Source organism: Empidonax traillii, unplaced genomic scaffold, assembly GCF_003031625.1.
Source record: "Empidonax traillii isolate 1590-97213 ecotype Southwest subspecies unplaced genomic scaffold, ASM303162v1 scaffold448:size1359114, whole genome shotgun sequence".
NCBI lineage: Eukaryota > Metazoa > Chordata > Aves > Passeriformes > Tyrannidae > Empidonax > Empidonax traillii.
In genome coordinates this window covers 1057401-1080836 of record NW_020955641.1, presented here as the reverse complement: position 1 = coordinate 1080836, position 23436 = coordinate 1057401, and the positions used below count along the sequence as shown (strand labels likewise).

Genomic DNA, 23436 nt, shown 5'->3' with positions numbered 1-23436 from the left:
AAGGCCAGAGTCTGAGATTTGTAAAGGGCAGAGGTGGTGGCTGGAGACAACCCCAGCCCGTGAGCCAGGCTGGAGAAGTCAGTGTTTCCTACACACTGAGCTCCTGCACTTGGAAGAAGCACATCCGGAATGGAAGGTGACCCAACATCATTACCTGGGCTCCCTTGGCACGGCAGGAGCAGCTGCAAAACCAGGCTGCAATTGGCTTTTCTCTAGAAACCTTCTCTGGCCTGGGGCATCAGGAGGAGTGGCTGCAGCAGCAGGGCCCAGAGCCAGTGTGGGATGCTGTTGGGATGCAGAGGAGGCAGTTACACCTGGGGCTGGCAGGGAACACAGCCAGGGCTATGGGGGGTGGAGTTGTCCCTGCTCAGCCCCCTGAGGGAGCAGGGCTGGAGGGAATGCACTGGGGTCACCCAGGCTGAGGAAGGCAGGGGCTGCTGGTGCTGCCTGGGAGCATTTTTGGTGACTTCCCCCCATGCCTGCTGCTGGGGAGCTGCCAGTCTGCAGGAGGGAGCCGGAACTGCAAACCCTATTTACACCCCCACAGCTGCCCTGTCACCTCGGGTTTGCTGGCCAAGAGCTTCCAGACTGCTCTGTGCTGGCACCTGAGGCTCAGCCTCTGTGGGTTACCCCGGTGTGGATCAGTCCAAACCATCTGATTTGGGCAGAATCCAGACCTGCAGCTGCTGAAGGTAGGATGGGACCCGACCAACTGCCTTGGAACTGCAGGAGCTTCACCTTGTTACAGGAGATGCTAAAATTAGCTGTATTTTGGGCTCCTTTCCTGAGTTCCCTGGGGTCTGCTTAGCAGCTGTCTGCTGCACTCAGGCGTGATCCCAAATCCAGCACGCGTTGCCTCCTGCAAGACAGCTCTGTTGGTAGCACAGGGTGGGTGTTAAAGCCCAGACCTCACTTCTGGGCTGTTTGGGGAGCATGCAGAGCCTGCAGCAAGGGGCATGCCAGGAAACGCGTATCCTTTCATCAGAACATCACTCTTCCCTTGGTGTGTTTTGCTCTCATTTCTCTGTGTAGCACCATGTCCAGATTAGAGACGATTTGGCTGTACAGACAGAAACTTGGGGTCAAGCCCTGACTCTAGCACAAAGCTGGCTGAATGCAGAAGTGATTATTGTGAAGAGAAATTGTTTAATCTCCATGCTGGAAGCAGAGAAAAACACTTTGTTTACCATAGAGCCAGAATGCTTGCAGGCAGTCTGATTTTTTTTTTTTTTTCCTTGATAGAAAGTGCTTAAAACACTTGGGTGCATCTGGAATGTTTTGGTTTGCTCCCCAAGATGCCACATATACCTGCTTGGTACCAGGGCTGGGGTACCTTGTGCCGTGGGTTTCTCTGGCCAGACACCCCAAAAGATGTTTCCAAGCAGCACATTTGAGTGTTTGCACCCCTGCCAGGTTAGTGCCCTCGGGCTTGTCCTGCGGGGTGTGAAGGCTGTGCAGTGAATCTCCTCTGGGTCTGGCTTTCTACCAAGTCAGTGTGTTCACAAGATTGCAAGAAACTCACTTCTGCTCCAGTAATTTTTAAGCTTCTCTAGTTCATTTTCTTCCCTGATGTCCTGCCTGCTTGTTTCTGGGGGCGCATCAGCCACTGCAGGTTTTTGGGGCCACAGCAAAAGCTTTAAATTGCATTTTTTATAAAATAAAATCCCACCTGTCTCCTGCCCCATGGCACCCAGGCCCCTGGGATGGGAGTGCTGCACGCTGGCATCAGGCCAGGGCACGTGGGCTTGCATGACACAGCACTCCTTGCAGGGTTCCTGGTGCTCTGCAGAGCTGAAATGCCCAAGTGCTGTCCTGGAGCTGGTCAGATCCACACAGAAAGGGTTCTCAGCATGGCTGGAGAGTGTCCTTGGGCTCTGTCTGAGCTGGAGATGCTGGCTGGACCCCAGAGTTGGTCTGGAGAGCAACTCCACACCAGGCTCCTGGCTCCGCCACGGAAGGGTGACTGCTGCCGTGGGGAGGGATGGTCGATTTTAGCAAGTGTTGGCTTTTCCTGCTGCTCGTTTACCTCTTTGCTGGCCCAGAGCCCGGCTGTACTTCTGTCCCTGGGGAAGTGACAGGTCCCAGTGGCTTGCTTGTGGATTCAGTGCAGGGTCTCTCTGCTTGTGGACGCGTTTGGAGTTTGCCTGTCAACATTTCTTTTATCTAAACGTGTTTGGAGTGAGTGGCATAGCAAGTGGGCTGGAGCTAATAGCCTTCTGCATGCAGGGTCGCTGGAAACGGCCCCAGAGGCTCCAGGTCCTGTGGGAAGGCGGTGTTGGATGCTAGGAGAGGTGTGCATTGGTATTCCAGAGGTGTCCTGCTGAGCCCTGGACCTGTGGATTCCTGTGCATCCCAACCAGGGCACTGGGCATGGCAGGGTGGCTGCAGGGGCTGAGCTCTGCACTCACGGGGTGGGAGCCTGTGAAGACACAGCTCCTCCATCCCACCAGCCCCTGGGGGCACTGCAGGCAGCTCCTGGCGTGGGCAGCCCCTCCCTGCCCTGCTCATCCAGGCCCAGGGATGAACCTCCCGGGCTGGCTGCTGTCCCTGGCAGGTCTCCAGGATGGCACAGGGTGGGGATGGGAAAGGCCCAGGCAGGGCCCATGGGGCTGGAGGATGGCTGGCAGCCAGGAACTGTGTTCCCTTCTCTGCCTGCTCCTGTGGACACAGGGACAGCTGGGCTGGGGGAGAGGATTGCTCTGGAAGTGAGGGTCTTGCTCCCTCTTTCCTCCGAGGGGAAACAGTTGGTTTGACCCACTGTGCCAGATCACACCTCTGCAGAGGGAGAGCAAGAGATGAGTTCTGGCTCATTAATTTTTATGTAAAACTTGGTTTCCTCTGGATCTGTGGGGGTGAGCTGGCCAGGGGAGGAGCCAACATCTTATCTCATTTTACATGTCTAATTATTTCTCTGGATAGGAGCTCAGGCCTCTTGGTTATGGGAGGAGGGTGATACAGCACATGATGGATGTTTCCATTTTATTTAGGGTATCTTTTATGGCTGAGGCACGTGCCAGAAAACTAAATAAAAGCTGTACATGCTGTACTTGCTGTGGGCAGTGCTATGCTGGGAGAGCAGGGACTAATACTGAAGCATGGTGGGAGCCAGGGAAGGCTTGTCTCTGTGGGAAGGAGGGGACCAGGGTGAGCTGGAATTCAAGACCGTTGCTCTTCACGTTGAAAAGGGGTAAGTGAGGTTTAAGAGAGGAGGCTGGAAAGTTGAACTCACAGGTCCTGATACCCAGGAGGTGACCTTGAGCAGGATGCCATGCATCTTCACAGACTGCAAGTCAAGGCATAAAATGGGGTCAGTGTTCCCTACCTGCCTGTTGTTGCTCATTTGTTAATGAGATGCTGTGAAGGCAGGTGGGAAAGGGCAGAGCCTTCCTCACTCCAGGGTTGCTGGCTGCTCTCCGAGGGCATTGTGCCCCATCCATTGCTGCCAGGCTGAGCAGAGGGGGAGCCCTGTCTGTTGTCAGGGGGCAGACACTGCTTTTTGTGGTTCTCAGGCTTTGGCACCTCCAGCATCCCTAGGAGGCTTCTCTGCTGGAGCTGGGAGCGGGATGCTTGGAGAACCTCCTGCCATTTCCCTTCTCCGGTCCCTTTCTCTGCTTTCTGATCAGAAGCTTCCCAAGGGAACACGCCAGGGTGTTCTGCTGGCGTGGGGGTGATCTGCCTTGGCCCATACCCGCTGAAAGAGCTGTGTAATGGCAGGGAGAGGAGGAAGAAATGCAGCACTAGTGTTCCTTAAACAGTTGTCTGCAAGGCAGAGAGCCAGTGCTGCCGTGGTGTAATCTGGATGTGCCTGGCAGGGATGCACCATAACTTCACTGGAGACAGCAAAGCATAAATAAGTTGACTCGAACTAGCTTGTTGCTGAAGACCGATGAGGAGGATTCTCCTGTTATCAGCAGAGCTGCAGCTCTGAGAAGGCTGCCAGGGAGAATGAAAAGCAACCATGGTAACTGCTCGTTTTCTTCAGTGAGCACCCTTTCCAGGGGATGGGAGGGAACTGGGCTGGGGGGAGCATGTGCATCCCAGCTGCTCACAGCAGCACTGCTGCCTGCACTGTCTCACCTCCTGCCTGAGCCCAGCCAGGGCTGGTGCAGGAGCTCCCTGGCTTGCCTGCAGGCTCTGGGCTTGTGGTCTTCTGACAAGGGAAGAGGAAGGCATCAGGGATTGGAGCTCTCCATCTCCATCTGGACCACTTCAGCTCCTTTTCTGCCCGATGCAGATGTGGGAACAGAAAATGCTTCTGACTTTGACTGGTGCCAGTGCTTGACCTGTGGGGTAGGGATGCACTGAATCTGGTGCTAGAGGTGGAACTGGGTAGCCTGTTCTCACAGCACTTTGGTCACAACACCTCCTTTCTCAAGGTGTCTGTAGGCAGGATTAGGCTTGCCTTCCTTCCTCCCTTCTGTTGTCTCTGTTATCTCAGCCCCTTTGCTCCTGCCCCCATCCTCGTGTCCTGGGTCCTGCTTTTGTCAAATTGAACATGATGTCAAATTAAAGCCATCACAGGGGCAGTGGGAGTGAAGTACCCAGTTTAATGAGGCAGCCCTGAAAATCAATAACTTAATTGCAGACATTTGATGGACTTTTATCCAATTTATAGTCCTCCTGCCCTGCTACGTGTGGAGCATGAGGAGGTGGTGCTGTGTCTGGCTCTGGGCAAGCAAAAGCCTTTCCTCTCCTGTGGCTGTTGTCCCTGTGCAGGTCTGCCTGCTGCAGTGTGGGTCAGGCCTTAGCTGGGAGGATCCTCTGTGGGCTGGAGGTGACCATGTTGCTCTGTGTTGACAGGAAGGGCAAATGCAGATATAACATCTCATCCCCAGCTCCTTCCCAGATGGTCCAGTAGGAGTCTACTGGGAGAAAAACTCCCAGCTCTTCAGACCAGTGATCTCCTGGAGAGCAGGTCCTGCCCCAAGGTGCCCCAGGGTCCTGCCACCCTGTAGCATGAAAGGGGCGTTTGCAGCAGTGTCTGGAGTCCTGGATCTCGGGCTTTTGTGGGGAGGTGACGCTGCATTTGCACCCCAGCTGTTCTTGCTTCCCTCAGCATTTGCAAGCAATCAGTGTTGGCCCCTGCTCTGAGGTTAGTGCTGCTCTTCTCAACTCCCCCCTGACTTTGTTCTCCTCTCTGTCCCCGCCGCAGGCACTTCTGTGATGCAGGTGATGGCCTCTGACGCTGACGACCCCACCTACGGGAGCAGTGCCCGGGTGGTCTACAGCGTGCTGGAGGGCGAGCAGCACTTCACTGTGGACAGCAAAACAGGTGAGCAGCACCCAGCTGGGCTGGGGCAGGACATCCCACCCTGGCCACACATCCTGAGCGTGGCTGTGAGCCAGCAGGTCTGTGCTCCCTTGCTGGTGGCTGATGCTGGGTGCCCATGGCAGGGGTGTTGGAGAGGAAGCTCAGCACCCCTGCAAAGTCCTGCCCAGCTCCACGCCCTGCCTGCAGCAGGCAGGACCCAAAGCTGCCAGCCCAGAGTGCCTGATCTGCACCTGCACTGGCAGAGCTCCTCTGAGCTCTGTGCCTGGAGCAGGAGTGCACCCACAGGCACATAAAAATCTCACCGTAGAAGGTTTAAATACTACCAAAGGGGCCTTACCAAAGGCTGCCTCGTTATCACCAGGGCTTTGATTAAAGGTAACACTTTAAATTAAGGATTGGTTTATAAATGTTCCATTAATATTTAATGAAAGAACAGTAGAAGCTGCTCCATTCCTTAATAACTTATAATAGGGGCTGTTGTAAAATGCCTCTGTAATAAATCCCTGGCAGATGATGCTCTGACATACTGGTTAGAGTAGACCATAACCAGGAGATGTTGGGGTATATATTCTCCTTGCCTCCCAGGAGTGTGACTCTCATTACCCTTAATGGGAGCCTCACAAGCTTGCTAAGGGGTAAGACACTCAAATGCTAATAAGAGATATTTAAGGCACAAAGCATGCAGTAAAGTGCCCACAGTTTAATGAAAAATTGTCAAAGGAAGAGCAGGCTTGTGTTGGAAAACTGGACAGCAAAGCCCCTTCCACCCTATTGCTGAACCATAATGAGAGGCTGAGATCAACCCCTGGGCTGAAGTGCCAAGGCTCTGTCAGGCTGATCTGTGTCTGCCCTGATAGATATTTTCTAAGGCTATTTTTATGTAAGGCAGAGTGAAATTTATTTGGAGACTCTGCTGTAGAGAGAGTGTAAGGAAGGTCTGTGGGCCTGAGCCTCTGCATCTTCATCAAATTGTGCACCTCCTGACAATGGTTTGGTGACTGTGGGGAAGCTGGACAGTACCCTGGGTGTGCCACCAGCCTGGCTGCCACTGGAGGAGGGCTCAGGTTTGGGAGTTTAGGAGCTCCTCCAGCAGCACTAGGGTACGTGGGGGGATATGCCTTTGCCTGGCCAGAGGCTGGTGCAGTGCAGAGAGGGCACAAGCAGCAGGTTGGGGCTGTACCTGCTCCTGGTTCAGGAACTGCTGCAGCTGGGCTCTCTTCTCTCCCAAATTTGCTTTGTTTTATATTGTGTGTTTATGAACAATAGGCTAAACTCTGGAAATTCAGGTGCACATGAGATCCTGTTAATCTGACAGAGCTTTGTGTGAGTGAAAGTCTGGCTGCCAGAATGGAGAGGGACCACTGGGAGCAAGCTGCACAAGCCAGAACGTGCAGGGGCTCAGCTTCCTGCCACATTAATGCTCTGTATTAAGGCATAAACTAAAATGTGCCCTGTGGGACTGTGGTGAGAATTAATGTCACTCTGGGAATCCAAGCTTCTTGATTCCTTGACTTTTTGTGTCTTAATTCTCGAGCTGGCTGTTTTGTACACTGGGGGGTTGATTTACTGTTCTATTTGCTTGTAATTCATATCAGTGAAACTGCTGACAGTCTGCAGAAGAGTCCTCAGCCCCTCTTGAGCGTGTCTGTTCCCAGAATGTCTGGCCGCTGGCGCAGGTGTTTGGGGCTGACTCTGGCGGTGTCTGAGCTGCAAATGGCCTGTGGCAGCTGCCTCTCCAGGGCTGCAGGAACACGAGGTTCAGCTCTGCCTCTTGGCCTCTCAGGGTGTGGCTGCAGCCCTGTCCTGTGACCCTCGTGCCCCTCTGTCACTGCCGGCCCACGTGGACGTTTCTCCGTGTCCACCCGAGCACATCCTGTCCTGCTCCCACTCTGTGTTGGAACAGGTTTTTATGCTGCACGTGGGAACCCAGCTCTGATTGCCCGGGGTGGCCCAGCTTCTGCCCTGAGCATAAGATTTAATTAACCATAGCAGCAGCATAACTCTCAGAGCCACCATTGTTATTAATGGCCATAAAAAGAACCATAAAACCCTGGCATGTTACATTTCTTATAATATATGGTAATGAAGAACAATTTGTTTTCCCTATTTGGTTTTGACCTCCTTCTCTGCCTTTCCTTGCACGTGCTCCCTTGCACACCACCTCAGCCCCTGACTCCTTCCAGCCTAGCTTGTTTCTTCCCTCCTTGTCTTTGCAAGCAGCTCTTTTCACACTCTCCTTCATAGCCCAGGTGTGGCATGAACAGGAGTGGTTTGCACACTTGAGGACAGGATATGGACCACGTGTAGCTTAGTTTGTCTCCTGTTTGTGGATGTCACCAGCTGTAGTGTTCAGCTGGGATTTCATATTCAATGGACCTTTCACAGGCAGACCCAAACCGTCTGGATGCCTTGCTGTGCCAAGTCCTGCCATTCAGTACGCCCTGAATGCCCACAGTGCCTCAGGTGTCTTTTTGGAGGGAGATGAGTGACTAAATGGCTCCCCTGGAATAGTGGGTGTGCAGCACCATGGCATTTGTGCTGTAGGAAGATTCCAGTGTTCAGTGATGGTGAAGAGAAAGCAGAGTTGATGCACATGAGCTTTTCTTCCTTTCATATATACCAGCCTGTCTCATGCCTTGAGAATTAAGTTTCAGAGACTGAAACTTGTGCTGTGTACCCCAAATCAGGTTCAAGAACTTCCCCCGTGCGTGTTGAAGGTCTGGGCTGGCTTTTTCGGTAAGTTAGTGAAGAGCTTTGTATGCACAAGCTGTGAAGGCAAGACTTCCTGTGTCAGCTGTAAGAATATTCCAGTGGCTTCTTGCAAGAGCCTGCGGGCATCAGTCCTGTGAAAGCTTTGTGCTGCCTTCCTCATTCATTCTCAGTCTGCAGATGGGGTGCAGCTGATCTTTAGTCCTTGCAGCAGGTGAGCTGCAGTGCCCAGGCCGTGGCTGCCCTACTCTGCTGGAGGAATCTGTGCCCTCACAGAATGAACACACACCTCTACCCCACTGCTTCCACTGGGAAACAGCCACTTCTGCCACTCTGGTGGGTGTTGGCTCTCTGATCTAATCTGATGACAAGCCCAGCTCTGCCCAGAGGGACACAGGGCAGGAGGTTTTAGTGCCAGCTCCTGTGGCAGCTCCAGGAATCTCATCCTCACCAGGATTTTTCAAGCTGACATCTTTCAGATGACGCAGAGATGGGCATGTGAGCGTGTGGCTCCCAGTGCGTTTCCGTGAGAGGAGAAATCTGTGCGCTTAAATCTGCAGGCCGTGTTTTCGTGTTGCTTTATATCACCCTGCACTCTCTGTACCTCTGGAGATTATTCACCTTTATAGGGGCAAATCTCTCCCTTGGCAGGCAGCTGTGCCTGCCTGCTGGTGTCTGTTCCCACGTCCTTTGCAGTGCCCTTTCCCATCCCTGGGCAGTGTGGCTGGAGACTCAGTGCTGCCTGCGATCCCTGCCCACGGCCTTTGGGAGGGAACCTCAAAATGCTCGACACTCAGGGAGGGACACAATCTGGTGTCCCTGTTTCCAGCAGTCTTGTTCATCCCTTTGCAGGGATATTTACTGCCACAGAACAGCCACAGCACATAATACCACAGGCCTCATGATACCCGGTGCCTTCCTCAGAATCAAGGGATTGTTAGTTCGGGAGAGCACAGGGGAACAGGGTTTTTACTGGAAGGGAGAGGTTATTCTTAAAACTTGTCATTCTGCTGGATGCAGGGAAAAAGCAGAAGGACTCAGAGGGTAGCTAAAATGCAGTCTGGCATTTCTGATGGCTTAAAACAGCTCCTAAGTTCTAGAGCCCGTGTCCTGATTGAAAACTGAGCCGGTAAGGGCTTAGAGGTTCTTATGCCGGGGAGCGCAAACTGGAGATCCCGACCTGCTGGGATGAAGCTGATGGTTATTTGTGTGCAGTCAATAGTTGTTTCGTCCCTATCAGCCTTGCCCTTTGGAGGCTGACCACAGCCCTGCCCTGGGGCAGTGGGGCTGGGCTAGGAGAGGCTCTGTCTGGGAGAATGCAGCACGCTGAGCTGGGCTGATGAGCTGTTGGGTCTGTGTGATGTGGTGGTGGGAGGCAGAACGTGTTTCTCTGCTGTCGTTGCCAATTTGTTAAAAATGGTCCCCGCTGCCTGAAAACACAGGTATATCAGCGTGTGAGTGTTTTCCTGGGAGCCCAGGGGGTTGTGCAGGTCTGTGCCCCATCCCCATCCTTTATCCACCAGAGCTGTGCACAGGCATGAGGGACTCTGAGTGTGGGGCATGAGAGTCTGCAGAGAAATCACATTTATTTAAGGGGATTGCTCTTCACAGCAAGACTGAACGTTAACAGTCCTTTTCAGAGACTGGTGCAGGCACTTCAGGTGTTTTGGGACCAAATTGTATGTTTGAGTGTATCTACTAATGTGCCAAGGGAATTAATGTTAATTGATGAGGGATTTAGCTGCTAAAAGAGGAAACAAAGGAAGGGTGAGTGTGCTGGCCTGTCTGTTGGAGCTCACTGTGGGTGCCTCCCTGTGTGCTGGCACAGGCAAGGCTGATTCCAGCCTGGAACAAGCCCTTGTTGGGTGTTCCTCTCTGAGAAGTGGCAGTAGCTCTGTCTCTGTAGGTTCTGCCCTAGAAGCTACAGGGCACACTGGTTTGAAAACGACTTGGCTACCTGCTGTGAAGGGTACGGTGCTAGAGATCCCCATCTGCAGCATCCCTCAGCCCCAGCGATTCTGCACCCTTCCAGGTAACTGTGGTTAGCTTGGCTCAGCCATAATGTTTCCATTTCTGGATCTCAGCCCTGTACCTAATTTGCTGAAGAGCCATGAAGCTGCTGAGCCCTTGTGCCCAGTACCTCGCTCAGACCGCCTGCAGTTTCTGCCTCCCAAATTGTGCTGAGCTGAAGGACAGGAGTGGGGGCCGTGCATGGAGGGCAGATGAAGTGCTGGTTCTTGGGGCTAAGACCCCTTCTGCTTGAGCTGACCTCCTCCAGGATGTGTGCTTTCAGCAGCACTCGTGTCTTGGTAGGTATATTGATATTTCTGCGTCCCTGCAGGCAAGTGAGGGCGCAGGTGAGGAATCTGCAGTCTGTTGGCAGGTGCCTTGCCACTCCTGGCCTGAGGCAGAGATGGGTTTGCTCTAACTGACCAAGCTGCTGGGAGGAATGAGCCTGTTTTATCCAGCTAAGTAGGAGGGGGTAGAGAAGGCAGACCCAGATTCTTCTCAGTCACGCACAGTAAAAAGACACAAATGGCAGGACGACAAGGCTTGTCACCATGAAGGTGGCATTTCCATCCCTGGAGATACTAAAAACCTGACTGTTCGTGGCCCTGGGTAATCTCATCTGCCTGTTTTGAGCTGTACTTGGACCAGGAACCTCCCGAGGATAGATCCATGTTTGTTACTCCATGACTTTCTGGCTCGTTGCTTCTCCTGCCCTCAGCTGGAAGGTCCCTTGTCCAGATGCTCTCTAAGGATGTGGACATCTGACCTAGAAGTACCTGAGAGCAGAGCAAAGCCCACAGTGAGGGGATTCCTGGAAGGCAGTTACCTGCTGAGTGCTTTGTCCTGCTTTGTTTTTATTACTCAAAGAGTGTCTGCTGTTGGAGCAGATTCGGTGGTATTTATGTGATTCTGTAAGTGTCCCCTTGCCTGGTAATTATACTGATTAATCTGGATCATGCTGGAATGCCACAATGTGCCTTGTACCAGAGGGTATGCCACCACACATCTTCACTAGTCAGCTCTAACAGATGCTGACAAGAACTGGGGAGAAGAGTCTGAGCTGGAGGTTGTTCTTGCTCTCTTAGCAGAGCCTGGGAAGGACAAAGTTTGTCGGCGTTTCTGGCTGGAAAGAAGGTGAATCTTGAATAGCAGTGACTTTTCCATGCTCTGAGTGCAGAGGTTCCTGCCCCTGCCCTCTGTGCCCTGAGGACAGGTCTGTCAGCATCCCTGGCAGCTGCTTTGCAGAGTCCCTGGGGGTCAGGTTTTGGGAGCAGAGGCTGTCCTGGCTCTGGAAGGTAGGACCATGCAGGTTTGCTGCTGGTGGGTGTTTAAGGCAGTACCCACAGTGCCACATTCAAGGAACTGATGTGAAGCACGCGTGGAGACCCTGATTTGTCACAGCCACCAGCAGATAGTGAGTGGTTCCTTGGCCTAGAAGGCAGAACCAGCCTGACTCTTGGGGTGGTGGCCTGATGTGGCCCATGGAATTTAGGGACAGCTTCCCAGTGACAATCCTGCTGGGGCACAGGGCAGTTCATCTGCAGCAGACCCCTGCTTTTCCAGGATGGATGGACACATGGCACCCCTGAGAGAGGGAGTCTCTGATCAGTCTGCACCACTACCAAAGGCAGGGGTTTTGTCTGCCTTGTGCTGCTGGAAGAACCAGAGCTGGCTGGGGCCATTTGCCCTGCTCTGCACGTGCCAAACAGCCTGGACTTGCTCCCCACTGGGATGAGTGACCTTGGAGGTGTTCTGGGAAGTGCTTGAGCACTTTCCTCCCATCTTGCATGGCGTATTATGAGCTATATCGTTACGAGCAGCTCAGTTAAGTCATTACAGCCTTGGTGAATGCATGAGCTTTTTTCCCTCTCATCCCAATTCATCACTATTGTGCTGACATGAATCATTTTCATTATAAAATGCTTCAGACCCCGTTAATTAACAGAATTGCTTAAATTTCAATGAGATAGTGCTTGCCCAGAAATAAGGGTTTGTATTCACAGTGGAGTGGCAGGAGAGGCCTGTCAGCAGAAGCAGCTGGGGCTGATCCCTGAGCCCCCAGTGCTTGTGCAGGGCTGATCCTGCTGCCCAGACTGGGGAGAGTTCCATCCTTACCGGGACAAGTGCCTGGAGACATGTTCTTCCCAGCCTTTCCTGTGTCCCCTTGGCCTCTCTCTGTGAGGTGGGATGGGACTCCTTGTCAAATGGCTTCCTCTGAGCAGAGCCAGGAGGAACGAGGGGGTCAGAGCAGACCCCGGGCCCCATCACAGGGTAAACACCCACTCCCTGATCCGTGGGGCTGAAGGCAGAGGAGTTCAGGTAATTACAGAACTCAAAGTGACAGAGGGACAAAGGAAGCTGAGTGAAATTGTGCCTATCCATGAGCGCTGAGGAACGGCAAGGATCTTAACTGGTGGTTATGTCTTTATAATAAATCCTAACAATGGTAATCATTGGAATAATTGCTAGTTTCAGAAAGGAAGGAGTGATAAATGTCTCCTGAACCGTGTTGCCCGCTCCTGCTGCACCTGTAATGTCATGTAAAGAGCAAGGGGGGGAGGAATTTCATCCTGCCAGCTCGGTGGCATTTCAGACTGCCTGTGGGCCACTGCAGCGGTGACTCTGTGATGTGAGCCCTCGTCGGGAGGTGCACAAGGTCACGCTGTGCACCCGAACAGGGAGACTGGCACCCTGCTGGCTGGGGAGAGCTGATACCTGGAAGCCTCAGGGTCCATCCCTGGAGCCACATTTTGGTTCCTTGCAGCCCACCTTCACCCAGTTCTCCCCTCTGCTGCGCTCAGGTTGTGTTGAGGGCTTCCCAGGAGCCAGAGGGCTTGGGGCTGCCGTGCGCTGCCACTGCTTGCTTTGCTGCACGTCAGCAAATGGCTTGGAAGGTGCTCAGAGCAATGGATGGTTCTCTGCTGTTCCCTGCACAAGGGAGGAGCTCCTTGTTCCCTTTGGATCAGACCCGTTCCAGAAGCCCCCTCCACCATCGCCCCGGGCACCGGCCAGCATTCCTGGTGGAACAAAGCAGGGATGGATTTTGTAGTTTACAGCAGGAGGAGATAAAGCTGGTAGTTAAACAGAAAAGGCTGGAAGAGAGAGGAATCACAAAAACATAAACCAATATCTAAATCCGCGGGAACACTAAAAAACTGAGCTGGAGGGGATTTAAAGCTGATTCCTAGCTGTTCTGGGATGCTGCTGGTACGCTGGGACTGGAATGTGGTGCTAATGACCTTGTATCGGTGCAGGCGCTCCTGTGTGCCCCTGGTGCCACCTCAGGGCAGAGTCGTTGCTTTCTTTCATTCTCAAAATGTTTCTTTTCTACTTTGTTTCCATGTAAATGAAACCCTCCTGGGTGACATAGGAGGTGCTAACTTTTGCCATTCACATGGTTTTCGGGGGTTGATTGCTTTTTGTTTCTTGTTTTATGTCCCTTTATGTTTCAGCCCTGGTCAGTTCCCCCAAGTCCAGATGAATACCGGGGACCTATAAACACTATTTTTAAAGAGACTTTCGTAAGAAGTACTGCCACACCATACATTTTTTTTTAAGCTCCAGTGCGTTCTCTGACACAGAGCCATGTGTATTGTTGCCTCTGGTCTCCTTAGAGGGACGCTTGAAAGTGAGGAGTTTCTGCAGACAGACTTTTGGAAGGGCACTGTCCCCATCCTTCTCCTGAGGCGTGTTCGGGCCATGGTCCCTGTGAGAGAGAGGACACTCATCATCTGTTAGGGGTGCTGCAGCAAGCCTGGCTCCTGCTCAGCAGATCAGGATACGTGGGCTGCTGCAGAGCTGTGCCAGGGGGGTTTGGTGACTCAGCCTGCAGACCTTGAGGCTGGCCCCAGCACAGCCCCCGCATCTGAGTCCTCTTGTTCCTCCTGTGACTCCAGCTCCCACCAATCCTCTGGCCCCCACAGATCTTCCATCCAGCTCCCAGCCTCCCCGGAGAGAAGCACAAGCCTCCTCTGTGCCAGGGTTTAACGCTGTGGGAGCTGCCAGCAGCCCACGGGAGAAGCAGCATGCTTCATGCGGAGACTTGCTGGGAGCAGGTCGGGCCTGTGGCTATTCCAGGGCTTGGAGGGGATTTGGGGGATGTTTCTGCCTGGCTGACAATCCCCTGGGCTTGTTCTACTCTCCAAAGTCCTTGTTTTCCCTTAGTTGGCTTCTGCTTGTGTGACCTCTGTGAAGGGGCCCAGCAGACACTGTGACCAGCAGCACCAGGGCTGTGTTGGGGAGAGTGTCCCCAGCAGTCAGGGAAGGTGACAGTCCCCTCTACTTGACGCTGGTGAGACACAGGTGCTGTGTCTGGCTCTGGACGGCCAAATATGATTCTAATGGGCTCACCAGAGCGAGTCCAGGGAAGGGCCACGAAGGCTGGTGAAATACTGGAGCATCTGCCCCGTGGGAAGGGGTTGGGAGATCCAGCTGATCCTGTTCGGAGCTGGAGCTTGACCAAAGTAGTCTCAAGCAGCCCCTTCCAGCCTCGCCCCGTGTGTGACTCCTCAGAGCTGTGTGACTCCTCAGAGCTGTGTGACTCCTCAGAGCTGTGTGACCTGGCCGTGCTCAGGCTGTGTCCTGCTGGTTCCCAGGTGTGATCCGCACAGCCGTGGCCGACCTGGACCGCGAGACGCAGGACCGCTACGAGGTGGTGATCCGTGCCACGGACATGGCGGGGCAGCTGGGCGGCCTGTCGGGATCCACCACGGTCACCATCGTGGTCACCGACGTCAACGACAACCCCCCGCGCTTCCCTCAGAGTGAGTCCCCGGTGGCAGCGGGTCCAGGAGCCGGGTCCTGGTTCCCTGCGGGTGGTGGGATGGAAGCTGCAGGCTGAGCCAAGCACAGCTCCTGGTGATGGAGGGGTGGCTGCCTTGACTGAGCTCGTCCAGGGTCCCTGGCAGGACTCCTGCTCTGGTGGTGGCTGTGGGAGCAAGCAGGGCCGTGTGGTGGGAGAGCACCAGCAGAGCTGGCCCTTTTCCTGAGGCCTCTCCGAGCAACAGGGAGAAGGCAGCCGGGTCTGCTGTGCTGCTGTCCCCTGGGAGATGGAGCAGGGGCTCTCTGTTGGCTGCTGGCCTGGCCCCCTCCTGGCTGCTGCGTCAGAGCTTGGCACGCTCTGGCCCAGTGCAAGGCACGGTGACGCTGCTCATGGACTGCAGCCTGGTGACACACGGCTCTGTCTGATGAGTTGCTGCTGGTGGCCCGTGGCTCGTGCTTGTGTGTGGGATCTGGGACCCTCCTGAAGCAAGGCAGGGGGTGGTCCTGCTGTGAGGAGTGGGCTGTGCAGTGCACACCAACCGTGGAGCTGCCTGGCAGCTCCTACCTGGCGGGCCAGGGAAGGGGCTGCAGCTGGAGGAGGCTCAGCAATTTGGCTGTGTCTCCTAGAAATCAGAAATGGTAAAGGAATCCTCACAAGGCATCAGAGAGCACTGATTGCAGGGCAGTCTCTGTGTGAAGAAATCAGCCCTTATTTCACCCAGCACCCAGCACATCAGTGCTCGCCAGTTATCTTCCCTCAGCCCTTGTTTTTGGCTGGATATGGGGATATTGGGATATGTGTTTTTTCTCCTGGTGGGGCATTGAGGGACTGTAGACACGGTGGAGTTTGGGCAGCCCTGAGAGCCCCAGGGTGCCCCAGGGAGGTTTGCAAAGGACCATATCAGCCTGAGGGGCGTTCACAGGTGGAAGCAGTGACCATGGTACCTTTTTCTCCTCCAGAGATGTATCAGTTCAGCATCGTGGAAACGGCCCCCGTGGGCACTGCCATCGGGAGGGTGAAGGCTGAGGACTCCGATGTCGGGGAGAACACGGACATGACATATCAAGTGAAGGATGAGGAAGGGGTGGAGATGTTCAAAGTCACCACGGACAGCAATACCCAAGAGGCTGTCATCACGGTACAGAAGGTGAGAGACGAGGAGGGCCGTTTGGGTAGGGATGGCGCAGGTCCTTGGGAGAGCCCATTCCTTTGGGGGCTGCTGCAGTTGCATTTGAGCTGAAACAAATGCTCCTCTGAGTGCTGCTCCTGCAGTAGCAGTTGCATTTTTGTGCCTGCTGATGCAGGGAGGGACCTGGCAAAATACAGGGTGGCGTCTGGCAGGAGAGACTGAAAAGGAGCAGCACCCAGTGCCTGCTGAAGTGCCCCAGGGGTGGCTCGAGGGTGGCAGTGAAGCAGAGAGCTGTATGGAGGGGACACCGTGGGTAGAGCTACAGAGACAAGTGCTTACAGCTGTTATTGATAGCACCTGTTAGGGGAGAAAAATGCCCACCTAATTGCTATACCTGACCAACAGCACTTTGACTGTATCTGCTTTTGGTGGCAAAAACAATCAAGCAAATACTTGGTGCAGGCAGAAAAGAATGATTGTTCTCCAAGGCCACAGTATGCAGCTCTCCTCCCCTGTAGAAATAAGAGCGGAGTGATTAATGATCAGAACTCGCTCATGTGCAGTGCACGCTGTGCTGTCTTCCAGTGAATCCCGGCTACCCACACTCTGTTGGGGGTCCGGGGGGAGTGGGCTGAGGGCTTCCCCTTCCTCCTGCCCCCTCAGTGTGGGTGCTGCTGGCAGGAGGGCAGAGCAGAAGCCCTGCAGAGGCACTGCCTGGGAGCGGGTGGCTTTAGGGGCTCTAGTGCTGCCCTGATGTCTCTGGTGAAGGAAGGGGCAGTAGAAGGGCTCCTTGGGCTGGCTGTGGCTTACCCTCTTCCCCTGTGCCAGCCTCTCGACTACGAGTCAAAAAAAGTGCACACTGTTGTGGTGGAGGCCCTCAACAAGTTCGTGGACCCGCGGTTCGTGGACCTGGGCACCTTTCGGGACCAGACCATCGTGAGGGTCTCGGTGCTGGACGTCGACGAGCCCCCCGAGTTCCGGCCCCCCTCCAACCTGATGGAGGTGCAGGAGGACGCACACGTTGGCTCTGTGGTGGGGGTGGTCACTGCCCTCGACCCGGACACAGCGAACCACCCTGTCCGGTAACGCATCTGCCCCAACCTGGCATCGTCCCCCTCCCCGCGGCGCGCGCAGGGTCACTGCGAGGGACACGCATGGCCTGGGGGGAGGGAATCGTGGCCGTGGCTGGGGTGGAGGAGGCAGGACAGTGCAGGTAAAGGTGGCAGGTACTGCACATGTGGCCAGGTGTGTGAGAGTGTCTCGTGGGACGGGCAGGTGGCAGGTGAGTGGCAGCCCGTGCACAGGCAAGCGCAGCCGCCTCGCGGGTGACAGAGACATCGCTGACAGGTGATGGGTTTGTGAGTGCAAGGGAGCGTCAGGGAAGGTGGCTTGGGGGATGCTTGTGTGTCCTTGCTGCTGACAGCAGGGTGTCTGCAGTGGTGCCTGACACAGGCCAGGCTGTAGGAGTGGCAGGAGGACAGTGGTGAAGGATGATAAATGAGGTGAGGCTTGGGAGGTGCAGAGCCACAGCCTGGCTGTGTGTGCGTGCATGTGTGCACAGGATCAAAGATCAGAGGAGTTTATATTTGGGCAGGGGACATAATCCAGGCAGCAGCTTATCTGCACAGGACATTTCCCATTTCCATTTAATTTGTGGCTAAAGAGATTGTTACCTTGTTAAATTGTTATTACCTAAGGCACAAAGCAGCCTTCTGGCTCTGCCAACTGGCCTGAGTCACGAGCAGTTGGGTTGGAAATCTGGTGTTCAGAAAACATCCTCAACGTGTGGAAAATTTCCTTGAAATGTGTGTTCTGGTGCCAGGTGCCAGTGGGGCTGCAGGCACCCGTGGAGCCTCTCCCTTCCAGGGAGCAGCAGTGGCTTTGCACTGAGAGCTCTGCAGAGAGGGACAGGGATGTGAGGTGGAAGGGGCCAGGCTGGGGAGGGCTCAGTTACAGCACTGGTTGCTGGGTGCCTGCTGGGTAATGCACCGCTTCACAGTGGGGTGAGGGAGGATCTCCTGATCTTCATGAAAACGAAGACTGAGATGGTTAGAAAGCTCAGAAAAGGATTTGCACGTGGAAAGCTGCCATCCACAGATGCCTGGCAGCTAGCAAGAGAGTACTGTGTCACAAAGCTGGATGCTGAAAGTTGACTTTGGGGTGATCGAGGATGAAATCAGCCATGGCGTGCCAGGAACTGTGTGTGTGAGTGCTGCACCACTTGCACTACTGGGTGCTGACTGTTGGATGTGTTCTCGACACACCTCTGCTCACCTCGTGTGACTCTCCAGTCAGGCCATGTGTCTGACTTCTTTCTGGCCTCTGAGCATGTGGCTGTCAGCTCACACCCTTCAGGAGCGTGGTCTCTCCCCATGTCTGTGTGTGTGCACGTGTGTGCATGTGCTTTTTCACTTGACTGTTTCTGTCAGTGCTACAGAACATAGATTTTATTTTCTGACCTGTAATTGTAGGAAAGGGGCTTTGGAGACAGAACTCTTCTCATTCTTGTTTTTTCTTGTTCTTCCTGCCGCTTCCCTGTGGAGCTTGCTGCATTGTTTGCAGACAGACCAAAAGAAAGCAGAGGAGGGAGGCTTTCTACTGCTGTGCAGATGGCTGTGGGGACTTTAACCAGAGAGAAGCAGATTCAAGTACTGCACAGGAGCAAGATGCTTAGAGCCCAAACTTTGCTATGGGAGTCTCTCCTATGATGAGCTCAGTGCCAGACTAGGCAATGCCTCGTGCTCAGGCACAAAAACCCAGCCAACAGGACTCCCAGGCATCTGCTGCAGCTTGGGAATTGCCATGTGTTCTCCCTTGTCAGGCTTGATGCATTCAAATACTTGTCCTCCCTGCAGCTATCCCCAGGCAGGTAGCTCATCCTGTGTCCCCCCATGTTCCCCTGGGACACTTTGTCTCTCTCTGTCCATCCCTTCACTCCCTCTCCTCTGGCAGTCCCTGCTGTCAGGAGCCGTGGCAGTGCAGCTAGGTGAGCCTTCCCAGCCATTTTAACGCAGGCCAAGTGCAGAAGCAGGTTGGTGTTGGTCGTGCTGATGCAGCACCAATGCAGGAGGAAGGTGCAGTTGAATCTCTCCTGCTTTCCTGTCCTCCGGCTACCCAGGCAATTTAATAAAATACTTTGCTGCGTAGGCAGCTGTTCAAAGCTTCAAAGTGGTGCACACACATTAATGCCAGCACCCTGCAGCACCAGGATGTGACAATAACCCGTCAGCAGGAGACGGCAGGAAGTCACCTCGCGTTTCAAGTGCTCTGCTCCGGAGTACAGTCACAAAAAGCCAGCACTTGTACTTCACCTCTGATACGTTAGAGAGCAACTGGTCCTGACAGCATGACCAGCATTTGATCCTCGACTCCTTGAAGTTGGAATGAACCCTTTGAAGTTGCTGCAGTTCGGTGGATCCCTTTAACTTCCTGCTCCTCGTCTGCCAGAGGTGGGAGCAGAGGCACGACTGTGCTTCTGCAGTGGCTGCTCTCCTGGACTCTGCTCTCTGCGTTGGCTCTGCCTGTAAATAGCAGAGAGCCACAGCCTCCTGTCATTTCGAGATGCACTCTCCCCTTGAGGAGGGAAAGAACAAGGATTGCCAGAGACAGCAGAGCAGAAATCAGCTCTGTCAGGGTTTCCAGGTCCTGCTGACACCAGGCTGCCAGTAACGAGGTTTGGAGGGTATTTTTAGCCAAATGGGAAGGGAGGTGCCCTTGTCTCTTTGTTTCCAGCCTCAGGCCTGCACGAACAGGGCTGTGTGATGCCTACTGTGCTGCCCAAAGCTGCTGCCCAGAGGCACATTCCAGCCTGGTGGCTCCCCTGCCCTCCTGGTGATCCCACAGAATGTGGTCACTTGGTTTGAGAACAAATCCCACCCCACAAGCCAGGCTGGGTGGCAGTGACCTGTTACAAAGATGTGAAGGCTGAAGAGGTGTCCAGCTCCCCTGTTCTTTGAGGGGCATCCCTGAGGCACTGCCTGCTGCCCCCCTCCAGCTGCACGTGGCTGCAGAGCCCCTGGCACCTCCTTGCCTTGGGCAGGAGGGAAGCTGGGGCACCCAGAGAGCACCCCGTATCTCAGAGCAGGCCACCCTCCCAGTGACATCAAAGGGAGCCACGCTGAGCTCAGCATGAGGAGCTGCGTGAACCTTTGCGGGGCACAAACCCCGCTGTGGGTATCGGTGTGGGAAATGCCCTTCTGAAGGTCCGCTTCCTTTTATTTTGTTCCATCCTTGTATTTTTTTGCCTATCAAAAGCTGCAACTGTTCCTTTTCAGAACAAATTTAGTTTCCAGTTGGCTTTTTGGCTTTAGCTGTGTATTTTCCGGGCGTAGTGCAGTCTTTCTCAGCTGAGCCATTGTATGAAGTAATACAGTGATAGACTGTCTGTGTATGTGAGGCTGTTTGTATGGGAGCCTTTTGTTTCTCTCTCTGCAGCGGGAGCCTGTGCTCTGATTGTGTATGTTCCAGGCTTTATCAGCACTGGGAAGATGCTGCTTGGGATTTAAGGTTCTCCGAGATATTCTTGTTTGGCGTTCGCCAAATCCGGAGACACGTGTTGGACATGGGCATTTTATAGACTCCAAGAGCACAGCAAGAACTACAACCTGCTTCAACACAAAAGGGAGAGGAGGAAAAACCAAACACAACAAAAAGCTTTTCACACAGTGTTTGAAAAGCTCCCTGTTAACAAAACACATGGCTTAAAATGTGCTCCTCGGTGCGTTCGGGGGAGAAGTGAAACAAACTGCTTGAGAAATGCATTCACGAGGAAGATGAGCACCAAGAAAGCTGTCGAAATTAAACAGTCACTTGTAACATCCAAAACCAACAGGCAGTGCCAGCAGGAAGAGAGGGAAATGGAGTACAAGGTCCGCATCCCAATCAGAGCTGGGGACTGCGGTTCCAGATATGGAGCACCAGCTGCAGGAAGGATGAGCACAGGTCCTGTCTCTGAGTGTCTGGAGGATAAGGGATTAAGTGATGCCTCTTCCCAGGTGGAAAACACCGTTTAACTTCAGTGGGACTGGTGATTACATGAAGCTGGAGGAGCAGAGGTGGAGAGGCTGGTTGGTGGAGGTCATATTGCACAAAACGATGGGAATGAGTGCAGCGGGATGAGCCTCCGTGGCATTTGGACCCGCAGGGAGCTGCAGACCCACCTCCACAGGCACAGTGCGTGGCAGCAGGCTCAGCCCTTCTCCTCATCTCCTTCCCCAGTTCATGCTAAGGAGGTGGCCATTCTTTGAGGCAGTGGTGATCAGATTTCTGGTTTGGTTTGTGCCTGCCCAAGGGGTACAGGCAGTCTGCCCTCAACAGACAATTCAGAAGCGACAGAAGACAATCTCAACAGCAAAGCAATGAGAAGCGTAAGGACAGGTTCTTGGTGGCATGACATGGAGCGCTCCCTGCCATCCTCCTGCCCTCCAGCCAGGCGGGCAGACCTGTCAGATGTGTCTGGGCTTGGGGTTTTTCCCATCACTAACTGGGTTTTAGTGTGTCTCCCGTCGCTACCTGGGTTCTTCTGTGTAGATATTTTTCACAGACATCTCTATGCAGCAATGACACAAGAGTGATCAAAACAGGCATGTGCTTACTCAAGAAACTGGGAAGTCATGGAGAGGAGGGTGAAGTACCATCTTGAACTTAACAGTATGAAAAAGCAGAATGGAAGGCAGGACATGTTCGAGGTCGGGTGATGTGGGAGAACAATGAAAGCGGTTATGTAAATACATCAGTTATGCTGTTGGGAAGGTATTGGGTATTGTGATCCCAATTTCTGTTCCTCTTCCCAGCAGAACATCGAACTGATGTACAATTCAGAGTAGCTAGACCTCTTCTTTCCCTTTGCAGAGAGCAAGCTCAGAGTGGATGAGAGGCTGTGGTACGTGCCAAGAGTGTCACTGTCCCTTCTGGAACTGGCTGTGTGCCTGTAGAGGCTCTACTTCCAGCTGGGAGTTGGGGCAGAAAACACAGGCAGTCCCTGGCAGTTAGCTTGGAGATGCCTGAGCATGTACCTGGCTTTGTGTGACAGATGTCCATCTCCTCGAAATGCCAGGGGGGAGGAGGCCACATGGGTGCAGAATGTGCTAGAATGTGGCTGTGTGCAAATACATCTTAGACAGTGCCTTCTGAATGTCTTTCTTTAGATACAAGCTGTTGTATTTTTTCTCTCGTTCCCCCATCTGTCTGAAAGAGAGAGGGCTAGAGAATGTAACATGGAACTGAATAGCACATTAAACAGCACAGGAACGCCTTTGTGTGTGCCTCCATCAGAGACAGAGCTGTGGGGATGGACAGGGGCTTTGCAGGAAGCAGTCCCACCTGCAGAACAGCACAGGGCCATCAGTGGTCATCCTTGCATGCAGAAGGTGAGCTGGTGTTCCTCAGCTGGCAGCCACGTGGATGATGGACCCACAGACCACAGCTGGCCTCTGGTTGCCACACACAAGCCCTTGGGAAAGCTGCCCTGCAGCATGCAGAGCACTTCCCCCATCCTGAACCTGCTGCTGGCCTGGATGGAGCCTGTCCTGCTCTGCTCCTGTCCAGTGGGGCTTCTCAGAACTGTCCTACCTCATCAGCTTTCCAGTTTGTTTTGTCCCTACATTTATCTTCCTTCTGTGGTTGAACATGTGACTGAAGGCTTTAATTTATTCACAGCCCTCCTTTTGGTAATTTATCCTTTGTACTCTTTGCTGTCTTGTATTATTTAATTCTGTGAAGCACTCTGGGATTCAGTGTGTGTGAAAGATGCTGTACACAATAACATTATGCTGTATTGTTTGTGATTTGCAGGCCTTCTGGATTTCTAATTCTGATTGCAGCGGTGGTGTGTGTTATTTGTGCTATGGCTGTGCTCAGGGGCCTCAGCTGGACTGGACTTCCCTTCCAGCCCCTTCCCCCAGGAACTCACATCTCATTGTGCCCTGATTTAATGTTGGTTTGCTTAATTCTGTGTGTAATGGCTGCAAGTGCAGGGCATGCCACTGGGACAGGTGTGGGCTTGTGGTGTCGTGGTGAGGGCGTGGGATTGAAGCTGGTGTGTGACTCCTTGTGAGCTGTGGGGTTGCCCTCGGGGAGAGGTGGGAATCAGGTTCTCCAGAGGTGGCACAGGGAGCATCTGAGCTCCAGCCCTCGGGGAGGGGGTTGTTTGAGGCAGCACTGGAGCAGCTGAAGGAGAAGAGTCGGAGCTGCCTGTGAGAAGTCTCTGCTGAGCAGTTGGGGTGGAGCTCTTCAACCTGTTCCTTGTGGGAGTGGGAAGCTCAAAATAGGGCAAATCTCGGGGCTGCTGGCATGATGTGCTGTGTTGATGGGGGGATGCTGGCTGCTGCCCACCTCTCTGCTGCCAGGATTGCTGCACCAGTTGCACAGGTTCGGTGTGGGTGCAGAGGAGATCTCATCCCTTGTGCCTGCTGTTGCTGCAGTTCAGGGTGTCCACAGGCCTGGCTCACACGTGCTGCTGTGCTGCACTCCAGGTCTCTTGCTGGGGTGGATGTGGTGGCAGGATCAGCGGAGAGGGCAGTAGGTGAGGTGCACTCCTCGAGCAGGGGCGCTTGG

General features: G+C 53.9%; 1 protein-coding gene across 1 annotated transcript in view; it reads left to right on the top strand.

Annotated features, from left to right (window-relative positions):
• Nucleotides 1-23436, top strand: part of CDH22 (cadherin 22) — a 47998-nt gene that overhangs the window by 7731 nt on the left and 16831 nt on the right. Inside the window, exons 3-6 of the mRNA XM_027894988.1 lie at nucleotides 5153-5272; nucleotides 14587-14754; nucleotides 15713-15900; nucleotides 16711-16964. Of these exons, the coding sequence (XP_027750789.1) occupies nucleotides 5153-5272; nucleotides 14587-14754; nucleotides 15713-15900; nucleotides 16711-16964 (730 nt within the window). The remainder of the gene's footprint in view (nucleotides 1-5152; nucleotides 5273-14586; nucleotides 14755-15712; nucleotides 15901-16710; nucleotides 16965-23436) is intronic.